This window comes from Engraulis encrasicolus, chromosome 11 (assembly GCF_034702125.1).
Source record: "Engraulis encrasicolus isolate BLACKSEA-1 chromosome 11, IST_EnEncr_1.0, whole genome shotgun sequence".
Classification (NCBI taxonomy): domain Eukaryota; kingdom Metazoa; phylum Chordata; class Actinopteri; order Clupeiformes; family Engraulidae; genus Engraulis; species Engraulis encrasicolus.
Genome location: NC_085867.1, coordinates 35,953,233 through 35,973,232, shown reverse-complemented (window position 1 = coordinate 35,973,232; position 20,000 = coordinate 35,953,233). Strand labels below are relative to the sequence as shown.

General features: G+C 46.5%; 1 protein-coding gene across 1 annotated transcript in view; it reads left to right on the top strand.

Moving 5' to 3' along the window:
* The window catches only part of gpsm1b (G protein signaling modulator 1b), a 73,212-nt gene that overhangs the window by 52,203 nt on the left and 1,009 nt on the right, over positions 1 to 20,000 (top strand). Inside the window, exons 12-14 of the mRNA XM_063210527.1 lie at positions 8,612 to 8,774; positions 9,703 to 9,911; positions 16,966 to 20,000. The exon at positions 16,966 to 20,000 is cut by the window's right edge and continues 1,009 nt beyond it. Coding sequence (XP_063066597.1) covers positions 8,612 to 8,774; positions 9,703 to 9,911; positions 16,966 to 17,199 — 606 coding nt within the window. The 3' untranslated portion in view covers positions 17,200 to 20,000. The remainder of the gene's footprint in view (positions 1 to 8,611; positions 8,775 to 9,702; positions 9,912 to 16,965) is intronic.

Sequence of the window (20,000 nt, the reverse complement as noted above, 5' to 3'; positions counted from 1 at the left end):
TGGCGCCGATGTCCGTGGACATTCGCCGATGTCGGATAGCAATTAGAGACAAGTTCTATTTTGTCGGCGCCGCCCATTGACTATCAATGCAATGTTCGAGTGAAATTGGGTTTGGGGGTCCAAATTCTGTCGGAAGCAAAAGTGCGCCGAAGCCCTTACTCTAATCCGGACATATTTGGCAGAGATCTTTACATTACTTCACATGACATGACATTACATTACACTTAGCTAAGTGGAGCACTTATTTAAAGAGCATTGGTTACAGTCCCTTGTTCAAGGGCCCTTCAGCCATGGCTAGATGAGTAGGGAGAGGTATGGGTGGGATTCGAACCTGCAACCCTCTGATCTGAAGCCCATCTCCGTAATCACTAGGCCATGGCTTCCCTGGGTTTGACCGAAAACGGGGGTTCCACCCAGCCACAGCCGTCAGCTTTCTGTAGTGTGCGGTGGCAGACTAAACCTTTCATGTTATTGCCTAGCTACTACACAGTACAAATCCGAACTCACACCCCACAGTACAAATCACGTCTGATATTCAACAGTTTCTTTGGCAGCCACTGTTATGTGTCAGAAGATGGACTGTATAGAACTACATCATGGAAGAGACTGGCTCAGGGTATGGAATCACAGAAATAGCATATGTGTGTGCTTCACTGTGTTCATTGTGTTGGTGCATTTGAGTGTGTGTGTGTGTGTGTGTGTGTGTGTGTGTGTGTGTGTGTGTGTGTGTGTGTGTGTGTGTGCATGCGCGCACATAGCCATGTGACCCGTCTGATCACAGTAATGAGGAGTTTCAGTTTCTATGGCAACGGTGATGTCACTCGGCCCGGATCCACCAATCAGCTTGCTCTCCCAATCTCGGTGTGTCCGCGTAGTGTGTGTGTGTGTGTACATTTCTCTCTCTCTCTCTCTCTCTCTCTCTCTCTCTCTCTCTCTCTCTCTCTCTCTCTCTCTCTCTCTCTCTCTCTCTCTCTGCCCCCCCACCTCCCTCTCCCACACCCGCTATACAGGATAATTGAATAATTGAACAAAACACATGATTCGTTGCAGGGGCCTCACACACACTACACCGCATGGGGGAAAAAGGAAAAGAATGGGGTACCGGAAACATGAATGATGATGAAAGGGGGGGTGGGGGGGCTAAACACAGGACAAGCCTGGCATAGAAAACAGCCCCCATGGCACCAACCAACCAACCAACCAAGCGCAAAACAAGCCCCACTAATCACCTGTTAGATGCCTAAATGCACACGACAAGATGGATGGTGGGCTTTTGGCCATGGCAGGGTTGCCGCGTTGAGGATTACCCGAACCTGTTCAATAATGCCGTTACGCGCTGCTAAATTTAGCCTGAGGATTTAGATGACCTTGCTACCTGGTCAAGGTCGTGCAATCCATTTTTCCTCTTCTCTTTTTTTTTCTCTGTCATGCCAATCAGGTTAGCTGTGTCCACAAGGGATGGGATACCTATTTCACACAGATGGAATTGTTCATTCTCTTTTTCTCGCCTTTTCTTGCTCTCTGTCTCTCTCACTTTTCTCCCTCATTTTCTCCCGCTTTACGTCTCTCTCACTCACACATTCCTTTTTAACCTCTGCTGCTCCTTGTTTTTCATTCTGTCCCACCACCGCTCCCATTTCTGGCTTTCATTTTCACCTTTCTCTCCCACTTTCATTCGTTTATTTCTTCTGTCTTTCCCTCTATCTTGTCTCACCCTCTCAAATTCTCTTGTATCCTTCTTTGTGTAGTCCTTCTGGCCCTTTTTTGGGGGGGGCATTTCGCACGTTTGTCTCTTTCTGTCTTTCTTGCTCTCTCTCTCTCTCTTTCTGTCACTATCTTACATGCTTCATTATTCTCTCATTTTTTCATTCTTTCTCTGTCCCTTGCTTTTGTCAATGTTCACTCTTTCCCTCTCTCTCCTCTCCACCCCCATCTCCTCCCCTTCTCTCTCTCTCTCTCTCTCTCTCTCTCTCTCTCTCTCTCTCTCTCTCTCTCTCTCTCTCTCTCTCTCTCTCTCTCTCTCTCCAATCCAATTCAATTCAAGGGTAGCTTTATTGGCATTACTCATAAAACAAAGGTGCTCTCTCCTCTCCTGGCGTCCCACTCTCTCTCGTGTCCCACTCTCTCCTCTCTCCCATTCTCTCCTCTACTCTGGAGACTGTTGTCTGACAATGTGACCTTCATGAGAGGAACCTCCGTTATGGCGCTCCCATAATGACTTCTGTTCCCACCGCTCCTCTCCTCTGCTCTCCTCTGCTCTCCTCTCCTCTCCTCTCCTCTCCTCTCCTCTCCTGTCCTGTCCTGTCCTGTCCTGTCCTGTCCTGTCCTATCCTGTCCTGTCCTGTCCTGTCCTCTCCTCTCCTCTCCTCTCCTCTCCTCTCCTCTCCCCTCCTCTCCTCTCACCTCTCTCCTCACCCCCTCTCCTCTCCTCTCCTCTCCTCTCCTCCACTCTCCTTTCCTTTCCTATCCTATCCTGTCATTTCCTCTCCTCTCCACTCCTCTCCTCTCCTCTCCTCCTCTCCTCTTCTCTCCTCTCCTCTCCTCTCCTGTCCTGTCCTCTCCTCTCCTCTCCTCTCCTCTCCCCTCCTCTCCTCTCCTCTCCTCCCCTCTCCTCTCCTCTCCTCTCCTCTCCTCTCCATGTATGCCTGTGCTTCATGCTCTGCTGTCCTCCCCTGTGGGTGGGGATTGGCAAGGAATTCCCAATACCATACACATTGCAACATACACGACACAATACAATACTAGCACAATGTATTGCAATACATGAATTATTGCGATGCATTGCAATGTTCAACACATGTCAGTAGGCTAAAAGTGTACAAATAGAGTTAAATACACAGTTGCAGTTTATAATCTAATCTTGAATCCCATTACAGCTGAATGAAAACCTCTCCTCTCCTCTCCTCTCCTGTCCCCTTCCATCCTCTCCTCTCCTCTCCTCTCCTCTCCTCTCCTCTCCTCTCCTCTCCTCTCCTCTCCCCTCCCATCCTCTCCTCTCCTCTCCTCTCCTCTCCTGTCATCTCCTCTTCTGTCCTGTCCTCTCCTCTCCTCTCCTCTCCTCTCCTCTCCTCTCCTCTCCTCTGTCCTGTTCTATCCTGTTCTATCCTCTCCTCTCCTCTCCTCTCCTCTCCTGTCCTCTCCTCTCCTCTCCTCTCCTCTCCTCTCCTCTCCTCAGCCCTCCTCTCCCCTCCTCTCCTCTGCTCTCCTCAGCTCTGCTGTCCATGCTCAGCATACAGCTGGGGATGACTTGGCCTACAGCAGAGCCAGGAAGAAGAGAGGCAAGGAGAGACATGGAAATAGATGGAAAGTGAGAGGGAGGGATTAGCAGAGAGAGGGAAGGAAAGAGTGACATGGAGAGAGAGAGAGAGAGAGAGAGAACGAAAGAGAAGACAGGGGCGGTGGGGGAATAACGAGAGAGAGAGAGAGAGAGAGCGAGAGAAGAATGGAGTTAGAGAGAGGGTCGATGGAGTGCAAGATATACTGTAGATAGAGACATAGAGCAAGAGAGAGAGAGAGAGATTGAGAGAAAGAGATACAGGAAGGGAGAGTGATTGAGAGAGCGAGAGAGAGAGAGAGACAGGGAGAGAGAGGAGGGGGACGGCCAATGAGAAGAGAAAGGGACAGCGAGGGAGGCAACAGAAAAAGGGAGAGGGGAGGAGAATGAAACACTGAAAAAAGGAGAGAGGGAGAGGGAGAGGGAGAAAGAGAGAGAGAGAGAGAGCGAGAGAGAGAGGGGAGGTAGGGAGGAAAAGCCACGGGGGGAGTGGGAGCAAGAGGGCATAGAGAAGCGCGTACATGTGTATGTGTGTGAGCATTTGAGTGTGTACATGCATGACAGAGGGAGTGGAGCAGGAAGAAAAGTACCCAGAGTGTAGAGGGAGTGAGAGAAAGACAAGAAAGAAGAGAGAGAGAGAGAGAGAGAGAGAGAGAGAACGACAGAGAGAGAGAGCCAGGTGCTACTAAGAAGGAATGAGTGAGAGGAGCGTAGCTGACTGAAGCTGTGTGTGTTGGCCATCGGCTCTGGGGGAGAGATCGATTGCTGCTCCGGTATGGCCCTCTTGCTCTTCCTATGCTTTTCCATTGCTCACTCGCTATTGCCGCTGTAGCCTTCACTAACCGATTGCTGTGTGTGTGTGTGTGTGTGTGTGTGTGTGTGTGTGTGTGTGTGTGTGTGTGTGTGTGTGTGTGTGTGTGTGTGTGTGTGTGTGTGTGTGTGTGTGTGTGTGTGCGTGCGTGTGTGTGTGTGTGTTTCTAATTGAAATTGTTACCGTTTCCTGCCATCAAGCAAATGTCAACATGTTTTGTGTAAATGGTGGCAAAAGAATTATGAATTGTATCCAGACTGATTTTGTCATTGAGTGAACATGGTGATGTTTTGTCTTGTTAATTAGTAAATGGGAACATTTGTTTGTGATTTAGGTTTTAGGTTTTTTTTTTTCTAATTGATAGTGATTTGGGGGGGGAGGTTGCGATTTTTTTTGCCCGAGAATGAAGTGAATGTGACTCTGTGTTAGTGAAGTGTGTGGAAGAGCGTTTCGTCTTGTGAACCTTTTCTAGCTGTGTATGGTCCATTGTTGCTCCTGACCTAGATCTTGTCCTGCAAGTGTGTGTTTGTGTGTGTGTGTGTGTGTGTGTGTGTGTGTGTGTGTGTGTGTGTGTGTGTGTGTGTGTGTGTGTGTGTGTGTGTGTGTGTGTGTGTGTGTGTGTGTGAGAGAGAGAGAGAAGAGAGAGAGAGAGAGAGAGAGAGAGAGAGAGAGAGAGAGAGAGAGAGAGAGAGAGAGAGATGGAAGAGAAAGAGAGATGGAAAGGGAGAGATGGGGTGCGTGTATGTGTGTGAATCTCTGTGTGTGCGTCTGTGTGCATTTCCATCACTGCCGTGCAATCTGTGTCATCAAGGGGTCCTCCGTGTGTGTGCGCGCGCGTGTGTGTGCGTGTGTGTATGTCAGCATGTGTGTATCCTCCATGTCATTAGGGGGTCCTCGTGAAGCCTTCTGACTCAGTGTGTGGCGACCAGCATGGCCGTGTGTGTGTGTGTGTGTGTGTGTGTGTGTGTGTGTGTGTGTGTGTGTGTGTGTGTGTGTGTGTGTGTGTGTGTGTGTGTGTGTGTGTGTGTGACCTGTGTCAGCGTTATGTCGCGTCCAGCATGGACATGGGGATTCTTACAAGTGTGTACTGATGTTTCTGTCAAACCTGCACGCACGCACGCACACAAGCACACCTTCTCTATCTCTTTCTCTCTCTCTCTCTTATTTTCTCTCTGTCTCACACACACACGTGCACGCACACTCACACACATACATGTGCATGCACACACACACACACACACACACACACACACACACACACACACACACACACACACACACACACACACACACACACACACACACACACACACACACACACACACACACACACACACACACACACACACACCTCTTGCCTCCTACCCCCACCCCCACCCCCTTTGTCATCACCAGGCAAAACACTACTGGGGGGGCTGGGGGGGGGGGGGTGCTGATTGTGCTCATTACATGTTATTGATCATTCTTATTGATTGTGCTCATTACATGTTATTGATTGCCTGGCTGTTACTGTCTGTGATGATCTGCATTAGCTGTGTGTGATGTGTAAAAAGAGGGCATGTGAGACAGGCTTGGAGCTGTGTGTGTGTGTGTGTGTGTGGGGGGGGGGTGTCAAGCAGATCACAGTGGACCCATCGAGACTACACTGCACTGCACTACACCTTGTAGCCTTTATACCTAGAAACCATGCTGTGTTGTTTTTTTTGTGTTTATGCAGTCGGTGTGTGTGTGTGTGTGTGTGTGTGTGTGTGTGTGTGTGTGTGTGTGTGTGTGTGTGTGTGTGTGTGTGTGTGTGTGTGTGTGTGTGTGTGTGTGTGTGTGTGTGTGGTGTGATGGACCACAGATGTTTACGTCATTCTTCTCAGCAAACTCTGCCTTCCATCTTTGTCAGTAACGACAGAATGCAGAGGAGTGTGTGTGTGTGTGTGTGTGTGTGTGTGTGTGTGTGTGTGTGTGTGTGTGTGTGTGTGTGTGCGTGTGTGTGTGTGTGTGTGTGTGTGTGTGTGTGCGTGTGTGCGCATGTGTGTGTGTGTGTGCGCGCGCGCGCGCGCGTGTGTGTGTGTGCAAACTTTTATTTATGTATGTGTGTGTGCATATTTATGCGTGTGTGTCTGTTTGTGTGTGAGTGTGTGTGTGTCTGTGTGTGTGTGTGTGTGTGTGTGCGTGTGTAAGCATCTGACCAGCTAAAGGTCAGGCCGATAAAGTGTGTGGGGGCACATTGGCCTCTTGACAGGCATTCTGATAGCAGTGCCCTTGGAACAGCCAACAGGCAACAGGGGCTGTCGCAGCCAACACAAGTGCCCAGGGAGAACCCACACATGCAGACACACACACGCACGCACGCGCACACACACACACACACACATACACACAAACGCACACACACACACAAACAGTTCTTGCTGTGCAAAGTGTCCATGCAGACCCTACACACACACACACACACACACACACACACACACACACACACACACACACACACACACACACACACACACACACACACACACACACACACACACACACACACACACACACACACACGGCTGTGTTAAGTACCCGCTGAGGTACATTGGCACTCAAACAATTCACTGAGGTCACAGTAGCAGCGAACCCCTTGAGTAATGTAGAGCTTTCACCAACGATCACCTTCACCTTGAGGTGGTATTTTAACAGGCAAGCACATACGCACGCACGCACGCATGCACGCACGCACGCACGCACGCACGCATGCTCTCACACATCAATCAGTTAAATGTCTATGGGGGCCCTTATGACAAACTTTAATATGGAGCTTTGACTAGTACTCACCTGCACTTGCGGTGTACAGGATGAGGTATACAGACACAATGTAGCAGGTTGTTTTAGAGGTGAAACACACAAACACAGATGCATGCATACATACTAGTGGTGTGGATCGGCACTGCCCTAACGATCCGATTCGATCACGATTCGGGAGGTAGCGATTCGATTCGATTCTATGCGATCCGATCCGATCCGATCCGATTCAATTCTACAATACATTGCAATGCATTACATTTCTACTGAAAGCAAAGCAAATGTTTAATCAGTCATGATGAGGCAATACAAGTAGTCAGATACTGAGCAACAATTTATTGGCTGTTTTCTGTATCAGCCTGTATCAGTCTTGCAATGTTTTGAAGTGCTTTTATTTAATTTAACATTCATTTGCTCCCGAAATATCCATGGAAGTAATTGAAACTTTAAAAAATTGCCGGATCGATTCTGGAACTTGCCGGATCGATTCTGGATCGTCCATACCTCGCATCGATTCGGATCGCCAAATCGATCATTGTTGACACCACTAATACATACACACACACACACACACACACACACACACACACACACACACACACACACACACACACACACACACACACACACACAGAAATACTCAGTTCAGTTCAAATACACAAATACACATCATGTAGGCTGTACAGCAGCCTAACAGAAAGGCATCATAGCATTTGTAGCCATTAGGCTAATTTCCAAAAGCCCGTCCCTAACAACTCCAAAACATATGAAGCACTGTGTGTAGATCACATGTAGAAAAACGCACTGGACAATATTTATGGACGTGTTTTCCTTAGCTTCTTGGGGCTGTCACAGGGCCTTATATCTCCCACAGAGATGATCCATTTAACGGTCGGACAGTCTCTAAACAACCCCCCCCCTTACCCCACCCCCCCATGCTGCGACCATAAACAGGAAGTATGGGACTGGGGGGAGCGGTAGCATTTTGGGAACATCTGCAATCGTGACCTGAGACCTCTCTCTCTCTCTCTCTCTCTCTCTCTCTCTCCCTCTCTCTCTCTCTCTCTCTCTCTCTCTCTCTGCGTGTGTGAGTGTAGTGTGTGTGTGTGTGTGTGTGTGTGTGTGTGTGTGTGTGTGTGTGTGTGTGTGTGTGTGTGTGTGTGTGTGTGTGTGAGGCTGTTCATATTCTAGAAATACACATGCACATGAACACACAGGCATGAACCCACAGGCTCAGTCACACAATGCATATGTCTGTGTAATTGATATGAACCATGATTTGATCAGTAGGTCTAGACATCCTTTTTGTGATATCAGTGTGATATTTTGATTGCTATCGTTGTTATACGCTGCCGTTATGTCATATCAAGAAGTGCTACTGTTGTGCGTGTGTGTGTGTGTGTGCGTTTGTGTGCCTGTGTTTGTGTGTGTGTGTGCGTGCGTGTGCGTGTGCGTGCGTGTTTGTGTGTGTGTTTGTGTGCAGACCTGTGTATATGTGCGTTTGACTGCATCTCTGTGTGTGCAGATGATCAGCTGGTACTGTTCTGATGAGGACCTGTTATTAACTTCTGTGCTACTCTGTGTGTGTGTGTGTGTGTGTGTGTGTGTGTGTGTGTGTGTGTGTGTGTGTGTGTGTGTGTGTGTGTGTGTGTGTGTGTGTGTGTGTGTGTGTGTGTGTGTGTGTGTGTGTGTGTGTGTGTGCGTGCGTGCGTGCGTGTGTTGTGTGTGTGTTGTGTTTGTGTGTCCAGAACCTGAGCCGTGACTCCTCCGATGAGGCCTGTTTCTTCGACCTCCTCAGCAAGTTCCAGAGCAGCCGCATGGACGACCAGCGCTGCAATCTCGACGAGCCCCAAAACGGGCAAGACGGCCAGGCCACTGCCGCCCCACGCTCCCCTCTCGAAGGGATCATCGGTAGGGAGATAGACACACACATACAGAACACACACACACACAAACACACACACACGCACACGCACACAGAACACGCACACACACACTGCTGCTGCTGCCCCTCGCTCCCCTCTTGAAGAGGTCATTGGTTGGGAGACAGACGCACACACACACACACACACACACACACACACACAGACAGAACATACACACAGAACATACACACACTCACACACACACACAAGCACACAAACAGCGCTGCCGCCTCGATGGGCCCCAAAAATGGCCAAGACGGACAGGTGCCCGCTAGCAATGCATCATATGGTATCATCGGTAGCAATGCACATACAGTATAGTTGTTCTCACACACATACATACACACACTGTCTTGGCCTTTATAGTATCAGGGTTCCCATGACTTTCCAGACCCAAAAAACAGAATTTCCATGACCACTTCCGTAAAAAGAAATGACGTAAAAAAAATGTTTAAGTGTGAGAACTGAAGATTATCTTCACACCAAGAGCCGACGTTAAAACGTTTTTTAAAGTGTGAAAACTGAAGATTATCTTCACACCTCCATGACCCGTGAGAACCCTGTAGTATTGTAGAAACAATCAAGAGTGGGGCAATAACCAAGTGGGAGGGAGAGATGGGGTAGGGTTGGGAAATGAACCAGGCCGGACTTGAACTAGCCCATATGATCAGGTGCGCCATATCACCCCCAACCAGTTCATTTATAACACTACAACTAAATCTTTCATCTTAACAGACCCCAATACCACCACATCACTGTCACAGACTGTCACATTATTTTTCAAAACTGAAATGCTAAATACTGTACGTATAATATGACCCAATATATTTGACCAAATCTTTTTCTTTTTAGAAGACTCGTAAATATAATACAAAACGCTATGCTAATCTATTACTACACCTTTTCATTTGTAGCGGACCCCAACACCACCACCTCACCCCAGACGGAGGAGCTGTTTGATCTGATCGCCAGCACGCAGAGCCGTCGTCTTGACGACCAGCGGGTGAGCGTGAGCAACCTGCCGGGGCTGCGCATCACCCATAACAACCTAGGACACCTGTGTGGCGAGGCCGACGCCCAGGAGCCCAGCGACGACTTCTTTAACATGCTCATCAAGTGCCAGGTGAGGATCAGAGGAGGCACACACATACACACGCACATGCACACACACACACACACACACACACACACACACACACACACACACACACACACACACACACACACACACACACACACACACACACACACACACACACACAGAAACAGAAACACATACAGAAACAGAAACAGAAACAGAAACACAAACACAAACACACACACACACACTATACCCACACACACAAACACACACAAACACACACACACACACACACACACACACACACACACACACACACACACACACACAAACACAAACACACACAAACAAACCTAGTGATGACGTCTTAAATATGCTCATCAAGTACCTTGTGAGGACACGAACACAAGCACAAACATACACACACACACACACACACACACACACACACACACACACACACACATGCAAGCACGCACGTATGCAGCACGTGATAGTGTGTTACCCAAATTAACCTGCTGACATTCTCATTGTCGTCACAGGTCACAAAGAATAGCCAAGTATTTCGGTTCCCAATCACTCAAATTCTCTGCGTGAGAACGTCAGCCGGTTGGAGATTAGGTGCACGAGAACAGGCATCGGCATCGGTTCTCTCGGTTCTCGGTTCTCTGTCGACCTGAAGACACTAAAGATGGCCTCCTAATGACAAATGTGACACCTCCAAATGAAGAAGTTCTCAATTGTGCTGGATACTGAGCTGAAAATGCACACTACTTCATACTTAACGTAGTTAATACTGAGCATTCAATTCAAATACTACAACATCCAACACGCTAACACATACCTCATCCACTGTGAGAGGGCAGAAATCAGGGCCGGCCCAAAACTTTATGGGGCCTTCAGCAAAATTTCATCCGGGCCCCCCCATGCCACCACCTACTCAGCATCAGATGCTTCATCAGCTTCATTTACTTGCTCGAGTCAGGGTGAGGAACTAAGGACATTTGTAGGCTGTCTGTAGATCATGTACACATCATGCACTGGACTTCTTGGAGAAAACAGAACAAAACGCCTTTGATCACGACATTGGTTCCTTTTTCCATTGTGGCAGTAAGTGTTGCATGAAAAAAAAAAAATGCTAAAATGTCTTTGCTTGAATGGTCAACACAGAGGGTTTTCTCCTCATCAATTCAAATACTACAACATCCAACACGCTAACACATACCTCATCCACTGTGAGAGGGCAGAAATCAGGGCCGGCCCAAAACTTTATGGGGCCTTCAGCAAAATTTCATCCGGGGCCCCCCCATGCCACCACCTACTCAGCATCAGATGCTTCATCAGCTTCATTTACTTGCTCGAGTCAGGGTGAGGAACTAAGGACATTTGTAGGCTGTCTGTAGATCATGTACACATCATGCACTGGACTTCTTGGAGAAAACAGAACAAAACGCCTTTGATCACGACATTGGTTCCTTTTTCCATTGTGGCAGTAAGTGTTGCATGAAAAAAAAAATATGACTAGGGAAAATGGTTTAGAGTTCGTTTCTTCCTGGAACTCTGCTGCTCATAGGGGGCCCCTAGTGATGTGGGGGCCCTAAGCCATCGCATAGTTTGCTTATGCCTTGGGCCGGCCGTGGCAGAAATAAAAAGCATAGGTTGCATAATAAGTCAGCAGACATAATCATAGCAGCAGACAATCAAGTGATCATGACGAGGAGAAAGCCCTCTGTGTTGACCATTCAAGCAAAGACATTTTAGCTTCCCGGAGATGAGGACTTGGATGATGATTTGAACTGCCTTTACCGATCGCTAAAATGCAGAGATGTATAAAGTAGAAGTAGAAGTACTGTTAATTATGTAATTACAACATTAGTAGTATGATATTACATAGTTTCAATTACTCAACTATTCTACTTGGGTTGTAATTACGTCTGTAACTTAATACTTAAACACCTTTGCTAATGTCTGACTGTGACGGACATTTTTCAGATGGTAGCAGGCTTCACTCTTGTGATAATGAAACTAAATTGTAAGAGTGCTGGCCCAAATAGTCTACTATGGAGGCTGCATAATAGTGTTTTTGTCTTACAAAGACACTTTTTGACATGTGCCTTCTTCAGTGTGTGTGATTTTTTTTTAGTTAGCAACTTTGTTGTAAATGCCATTTCTATTTGGTAACCGACTACTTTGCTGAGGTTAGGAACAACCCCTTTGGAGAAACTGGGTCCAGACCGGTTGACAAATAAGATTGTTCGTAAGCAGTGATGTTGTGAGCAATGATGTTACCCTGTACTGCAGGGGTGGGGAACCTTTTTCATTCGAAGGGCCACTTCAAATTCATCCGAAGGCCGTACAAGTCCTCTGAGGGTCGCATTATGAACCAAAACAAGGATTTCCCCCTGCCCTTTAGGCCTATATTGAAGGCAGCCAGCTTTAAAACAGACCCCACCTTCTCTAGCCCCCCTGAATATAACTTAATTGTATTACAAAATGTGTCATGTGAAGCTGAACAACATTAAAACTACATTGGGGGCCGGATGAAACAGCCTCAAGGGCCGCAAACGGCCCTCGAGACATAGGTTCCCCACCCCTGCTGTACTGCCTCACGACGAGGCTCACAGTTCATTGAGGCTTCAGGTGAAAGTGAAGTAATCATTAAATACACATACTAGATTAGGACATTACGGCTTACTCTAAACACCACAGCAGGAGAAAAACGTAATCACCTCATCAACAAAGTGCCAGCCATAATCCCTCAGAGATAATCAACGAATCATCAAATAACTCACAGAGAACACCAGGCAGAATTAACAGGCCATCAGACATTACCAAACGAGACGGAAATGGCACACCATTGGACATTACCAACGGAGCAATAGAAAAGCTAAAAAAAATGAACAATGTAAAAAGGTACTGCTGTGCATAATCAATAGGTTATGACATAACAAAGTAATTATGAGACACAATCCACTACACACTCACACAAACACACAAACAACAAGCAAAAATAAATACATTACTTTAAGTGCACTGATGAAGTGACCTTGAACCAGTTGTCCCACACAATAATAGTACAGTAGCTTTACTGTAAATCAGACTTGTTGTCAGGAAGGCCTTATCTCATTTGTCTTAGATACGGCTGTTTGCTACAAGAATGCCCATTACTCCTTAGATGTCAAGGTCCTTTTCAAGGTCATTTTCATATGCTGTATTTCTCATACAGTACGAGTAATGCCTTTTCATATAGGATATGCTTTATGCATTCCATTTTGTACAACTGTACAAATGATCTATGCCGTTTTGCTGCCATCATTTTCCTTATTTTCAAGATTCAGATACATGTTGTACAGTGTCACTTACAGAAGCCTGTGTCAACGGTAACACTTTATTTTAGGGATTCATCTATTAGCACTAATACAATACAAAGCGAAATCAAACATTTGTTAGGCATGTATTCGCAAATGTCTTGTTCATGCACAATACAGGATTTATTACCAATTTAACCTTAGTAAGGACCTAGTAGGCCTTAGCTTTTTCTTAGTACATGACGTACAAGTTACTTATGCAGGCATTAACACTGTATGTATTAGTGCTAATAGACGTATCCCTAAAATAAAGTGTTACCGTGTCAACAATGCTTATCAGCCCCCTGCTACTCCAGCAAACACGAATCACATAGTAATACCTTTTCATATATGCTGTATCCATTCCATTTTGTGTATTCGCAAATGTCTTGTTCATGCACAATACAGGATTTATTACCAATTTAACCTTAGTAAGGACCTAGTAGGCCTTAGCGTTTTCTTAGTACATGACGTACAAGTTACTTATGCAGGCATTAACACTGTATGTATTAGTGCTAATAGACGTATCCCTAAAATAAAGTGTTACCGTGTCAACAATGCTTATCAGCCCCCTGCTACTCCAGCAAACACGAATCACATAGTAATACCTTTTCATATATGCTGTATCCATTCCATTTTGTACAACTGTACAAATGATCTATGCAGTTTTGCTGCCATCATTTTCCTTATTTTCAAGATTCAGATACACTATACAAATATTGTACAGTGTCACTTACAGGAGCCAACAATGTCAACAATGCTTATCAGCTGCCTGTTACTCCAGCAAACACGAATCAAATAGTGAGGCTGAGAGCAAAGTCGGGGGAAGGACATAGTCCTACAGGATATGAAGGACATCACGTTAGTACAGAGACTGAAATGTAACTCCCTGAAGCACTGAACACGTGACTGTGTCATACCATGACCTATTTAAATAATGCCTTACCTTTTTTTATACAACCATGCGGTAGACCAGAAATCCTTACAATAATAAAAGGCTAAAATTCTATTAGGATCTGTTCATGGCTCAGTTGAATCATATTATTATATCTTGTATCCTCACAAAAAACAATTTGTTATGTTTGCCGCCACGCCGTATGGCTGATGTTTGTAATTGTCAATGATTAATTTAAGAAGATCCCAGGAAGAATAGGTAATACTAAAAGCAAAAGCTAATGGGGATCGAATAAAAACAAACAAACAAACAAACAAACAAAACACCAGCATGACTGTACTTCTTTGTTGCAATTCAAGAGAAGGCACACTGAATTGTAGTATTGGGCTGTGGTCTGGTCTTCGTTCGAGTGCATGTGAAAAGGCTGAAGGCAGTCTTCACGGGCCTATTCTCTGTGTAGTGGTAATTTGTTGTCATGTGGTCAGGGCCAGAATAAGATGGCCTGGGGGCCCCTAGGCTACAGGTTGCTATGCCCCCCCCACACACACACATACAAACACACACACTCCAGAAGGCAAATTTCGCAACAAATTTACATAGACATTGTAGACAATAGTCACGATCGTGATGAAGCAGTGCATTTTCTAACCACAATGCATTAAACTGGCAAAGTGCGCATGCCCACTGCCCAGCAAAAAGGCAGCACTGCTTCCTCACGATCGCGCCCATTGTCTATCAACTGTCTACCAACTGCATTCAACACAACAGATGCAAGTTTCAACATTGTATCTTGTCAAAATTCTGCAAATTTGTACTTTGCACGGGGGCCCCTTTGGCAGGACCATATGTAGCCTGTGTGCGCGGTAGTCCGGCCCTGTGGTCATTTCCAGATTAGGTCAAGGGGTTAATTGGTGACACCACACCACATCCTTCCTCCACTGAAGAGCTTGAGAGTTTGAGTGTCTGTGGTTCCTGTGGCTGGAAATATGCGTAAGCCTATATGTACTGTGCTATAAATCCAGTGTTGTTGGGAAAAGCTGTTTATGGGACTCTTAAAAGGAGCATGCAGTAGTTCCCATCCTGCGAGTGTCATCCTTTAAAGTGGTATTTTCATCGAGTCAGCCATATCTGTATACCCTGTGCAATCACCCAGACCGGAGGTACCATTTCTCAGTGCAAGCCTAGACAATTACGCATGTATCCTACTGTTAATGCCCACCTGTCTCTCTGCTCTCTGTCTACCCCTGTACCAGAGATTCTTTAAGTATATAGAGATATGCCAATGTAATAGGTTGCTATGGGCACCTAACATGACCAGGTTCCGGTCTGCCTAAAAGGGCGTGTCATAATACTCCTAGCATTGAATAGAACAGTCCTTAGGTCTGCCTAAAGGGGGATTCCCCCCCCTCCCCCTTGCAATAATAGAACCCGGAAACAATGGGCCAATGGAACCTCTCTCTCTCTGCCTGTCCTGTCATCCACAATCAATGCTCAGAGCTGCCATGATATTTTTGGGCAGGCCACCCTTATGTCAGCCAGGTATCTTTTCCTTTCCTTCCTGTCCATCTCTCTCTGTCTCTGTCAGTCTCTGTGCAGTCATTCAGGATCAATTACGCGAGCCAAGGTGCCATGCCTTTTAACATGTCTGATCAGTCAGCGAGCCAGCCAGCCAGTAGTCTGCCTTTAATGTTCAACTCTCTCGTCTGTTTGCCTGCCTTCCTGTCTCTATCCCTGTCTGTCTGTCTGCCATCCTGTCTCTCTCTCCCTGTCTGTCTGTCTGTTTGTCTACTGTCAACCAGGATCGATGGCACGAGGTGCCATGTCTTTGAGCACTATGGGCAGGCCTTGTCAGTCAGACAGCCAGTAGTCCTCCAGCCCCCCCATCCCACTTAAAGTAATCTCTGCTGCACTTTAAGTGGGATGGGGGGGCTGGAGGGGTCAAGCACTGGTGTCACTTTTACCTCTTATTGCACTTTACTTGAAAACCTGCTGCTACTAAGTATTGTACCCCAAACACAATTTTGTTGCCTTTTTGACAATGACAATAAATTCTTGAATCTTGAATCTTGAGTCTGCTTTTAACCCCTTAGCACAGCAGAGCCTATGTTATAATCTTACTATCACCAAAATTGTAATGTCCAAGTCTTATTATGTTACCTACTTACAGCTCTTAGTAATATCTAAGCAATGCTGTTCTGATGTAGCTGAGTCTTGTCAGAAATACGTGAACAGTCCCATCAGTGCAAAGGGACTACTGTTCTCTCCTTCTCTGTCCGTGTACAGTCTGCAATGATCAGAGAGGTGCCATCATTTCGTGCATTCTCTTTGTTGGATTGTGTATTTTCATCATACATGTTCCACTCTCTCCCTCTCGGTCAGTGTGTAGTGCACGACACAAGGTGCCATGCCGTCTTCTTTGTTTGTCTGGCTACATACAAGCACATTAGATGCCCATCCACATTGGTCATGTCTGCTCAATCACATATACCTTCACCATAAATGTGAAGGTGCCTCTCTGTCTGCCTCCGTCTATATTGCAGTAATCAATGACCTCTGGTGCTTGCCTCCGGACCGGTCTGCTCAGTCAGCCAGCTAGCCAGTACTCTTTGTGTTTTTTTAAAGATATTTTTTGGTCTTTTATGACTTTATTGATGATAGGACAGTTTGAGAGGTGGACAGGAAGTGAATGGGGAGAGAGATGTGGTAGGGGTTGGCAAAGGACCCGGCCGGGAATCGAACCTGGGTTGGCCGCATGGCAGACGAGTACCCCTCCGATGGGCCAGGGCAGGGCTATTCTTTGTGTTTTTAATGTTAATCTTTCCCCTCTCTCTGTCTGTCTCCGTCTGTATTGTAGTCATCCAGGATCGACGACCAGAGATGCTCGCCCCCGGACGCCGGCCCCCGCGCCCCCACGGTGCCCGATGAGGACTTCTTCAGCCTGATCCAGCGCGTGCAAGCCAAACGCATGGACGAGCAGCGCGTGCAGCTGCCCTCTTCCGACGATCCGGACGATGGGGACGCAGACGGAGACGCAGATGCCAACGCCGACTCTGAACACGAGGCGCGAGGCTCCGGGGACTCCAGCTAGAGACTTTGTCATTCCTTTTTTTTTTCCTTCTTCCCCTCCAATTTTTAACCATCCCTCAATCTTTTCTGCTCTACGTCCACCTCATTCTCTCCATCATGGTCCCTCTCGCCCTACCTCAACAGAGGTGGGTGATTGTTAGTGTGAGGGACGGAGAGGCATGGTCGTGGTGGTGGTAAAGGAGAGGAGGTGGAATCCAGCTAGAGACTTTCTCATCCCCGATTTTTTTGCCTCCACTTTTCAGCTCTGTCCACCCTTCCATCCATCTACATCACCTCAGTCAATGTCTCCATCTCCTTGGTCTCTCACCCCCTTCTCCTTGGGAAGGGGATGGTTATGGTGATGGTGGTGGTGGTGGATGTGTGTTTAAACCCTGGGGAGGATGAGGGTAGGGTGTTGTTACTCACCCTCCTCCCTGAGTACCGAAGGAGAGGTGCAGAGAGGAGGAAGAGGATGATGAGAGGATCAGAGGGACACCCCCCCCCCCAACCCAACATGTCTGATTCTATTGTGGTTGAGTCTGTGATGCATAACCTTAGAGTTTAAGAGGAGGGATCCTGAATGTTCTGTAGGGCTGCGGGGTAGTGTGTGTGCGTGCGTGTGCGTGTGCGTGTGCGTGTGCGTGTGCGTGTGCGTGTGTGTGCGTGTGTGTCTGTGTGTGTGTGTGTGTGTGTGCGCGCGCATGTGTATGTGTGCGTGTGGGCATGTGTGTGTGTTTGCATGTTAATGCATGATTGTGTGTGTGTGTGTGTGTGTGTGTGTGTGTGTGTGTGTGTGTGTGTGTGTGTGTGTGTGTGTGTGTGTGTGTGTGTGTGTGTGTGTGTGTGTGTGTGTGTGTGTGTGTGTGTGTGTGTGCGTGTGTGTGTTGGAGGTATTAGACATGCAGTCAGTGTCTTTAGCTGGGGACTTCACCGTGTGTTTGTGCTACACAGCCTTATGTACGTACAGTATATGTACTGAATCCGATTGTAACCTGTATGGTCAGTTACTCTGTGTTGTGTGTGTTTATGTGTGAACGGCCAGTTGAAAAGGCCCAGTGATGAAGAATGGCAGTATTATCTATTAGATCTGAGCAGTGACTGCTTTTTTTAATATGACAAAAGACCATGCGGATCATTTCCCCCAGTTTTACTTTCCCCTAATTTAGCATAGGGTGCATTTAGCATTGGGTGTTTGTAAGGCTTTTCAATGGTCGCATATGTGTTGAAGAAGATGTCGCTTGTTGTAACATGTCAAAAAATGGAGGCCAACAGTATGCCTCTGTGTTGAGGACTTTATTAGCCCATCAACAAATTGGATTGATTTGCAAAAAAAAAACAAAAAAAAACAGAACTGTGAAATTAGCTTTTGCTACAACAAATGCCAATGGGATGTGAAAGACTGTACATGTAGGCCTACTGATTAGGTCTAACTGATGTCTTGTGCCAGGCGTCATCATTAGCCAACAGATGATGCATTCAATATAAAAGAGCTCACGGTAGCTCAAGAAGTATTGTGCAAATTGTTTGTCGATTCTCTACACAAAGTCCACTACGTTGGGAGTCGACATTACAGATTCAGCCACAGGCCTTGAGTTAAGCTAATATAGGTAGGCTACCATACCAACCTGCTAACGAAAAGGCATCCAGCATTGAAATACTGGACTGTGGCTAATGATTTAGAAAGCTAGGCTACGTGGACACTTGAGTATTTAGGAACTTATTTTTGTCATACCTTGAACAATTTTAAAAGCACTGATGAACTCATGGATAGCTGGGCACATAATGCATACACATCACCATCAAAGTGCCCTAGTGGCTGTGTGTGTGTGTGTGTGTGTGTGTGTGTGCGACAGGCAGAGTTTTTTGTGTGTTTGGGACTACATGCCTCACAGAGCCACGGAGTGTCAACACCTTTACTGACAACAAACAGCTGAGTAAAATATTATCTTTTGTAGGTAGCACCTGGCAGCGAGTGGTGTTAAGTGTTATCATTCTCATGCCCTTCAGATAGCAGGATTAATTTGAACACTTGAGTGGGGAAGGACACATCCAACCTCTCCTCCATAAGGGCGGGACAACTCTCTGCTTCCATCATGTGGCCAAACGTGTTCATAACATCACCAAGGTGTTCATGGGTGTTAAAGGATGATAGTATTTAGACAAATAAGACTGAGAGATGACATAGTGATACACTCACAAGTAGGAAAAAAAATCTTAAGCACTTTCTTTAAATATTGGTGAAAAAGGAGGTTATACATCCCTGTGTGTGTGTGTACATTAGACATGGTGTTTTGTTGGGTAAAAAAAGAGAGAGTGTATATTTGCAGCCAAGATTAGTGCCTGTGTGCTTCGTATTTACTTCAAGATCTATTATTAGTCTACCTGTAGAAACTCCAGGGAGAAAACAAGGACCATCAAATACCACTACAGCCACTTCAAACTTGACAGCCACAGTGGAACTGGAGTGGGGCAGAATCTCCCCACGCCCCCTCCCCTCTGGCCCACAGTGTTAATGGAAAGTGTAAATCTATCATGTCAACCGATTGGGGAAAAAAAACGGTACCCTGGCACTAACTTAAAATGAGCCTGGCTCAATGTAGGGCATTAGCCACATAAACTGTCGGCTATTTAACTGCTAATACACATAACATAGATGTGCCCCCCCCTGATGTGATCCAATGGGTTTGGATTTGAACATGCCTAACTTGCAAGTGGGATTGACACCAATCCAGCATCCAGATTCTACCCTAATCTGACCCAAATTTGGCTTTTATTAGTACACATCTTTGCCCAGGTCTAAACCATGGTTCTGCCTCGCCGGTG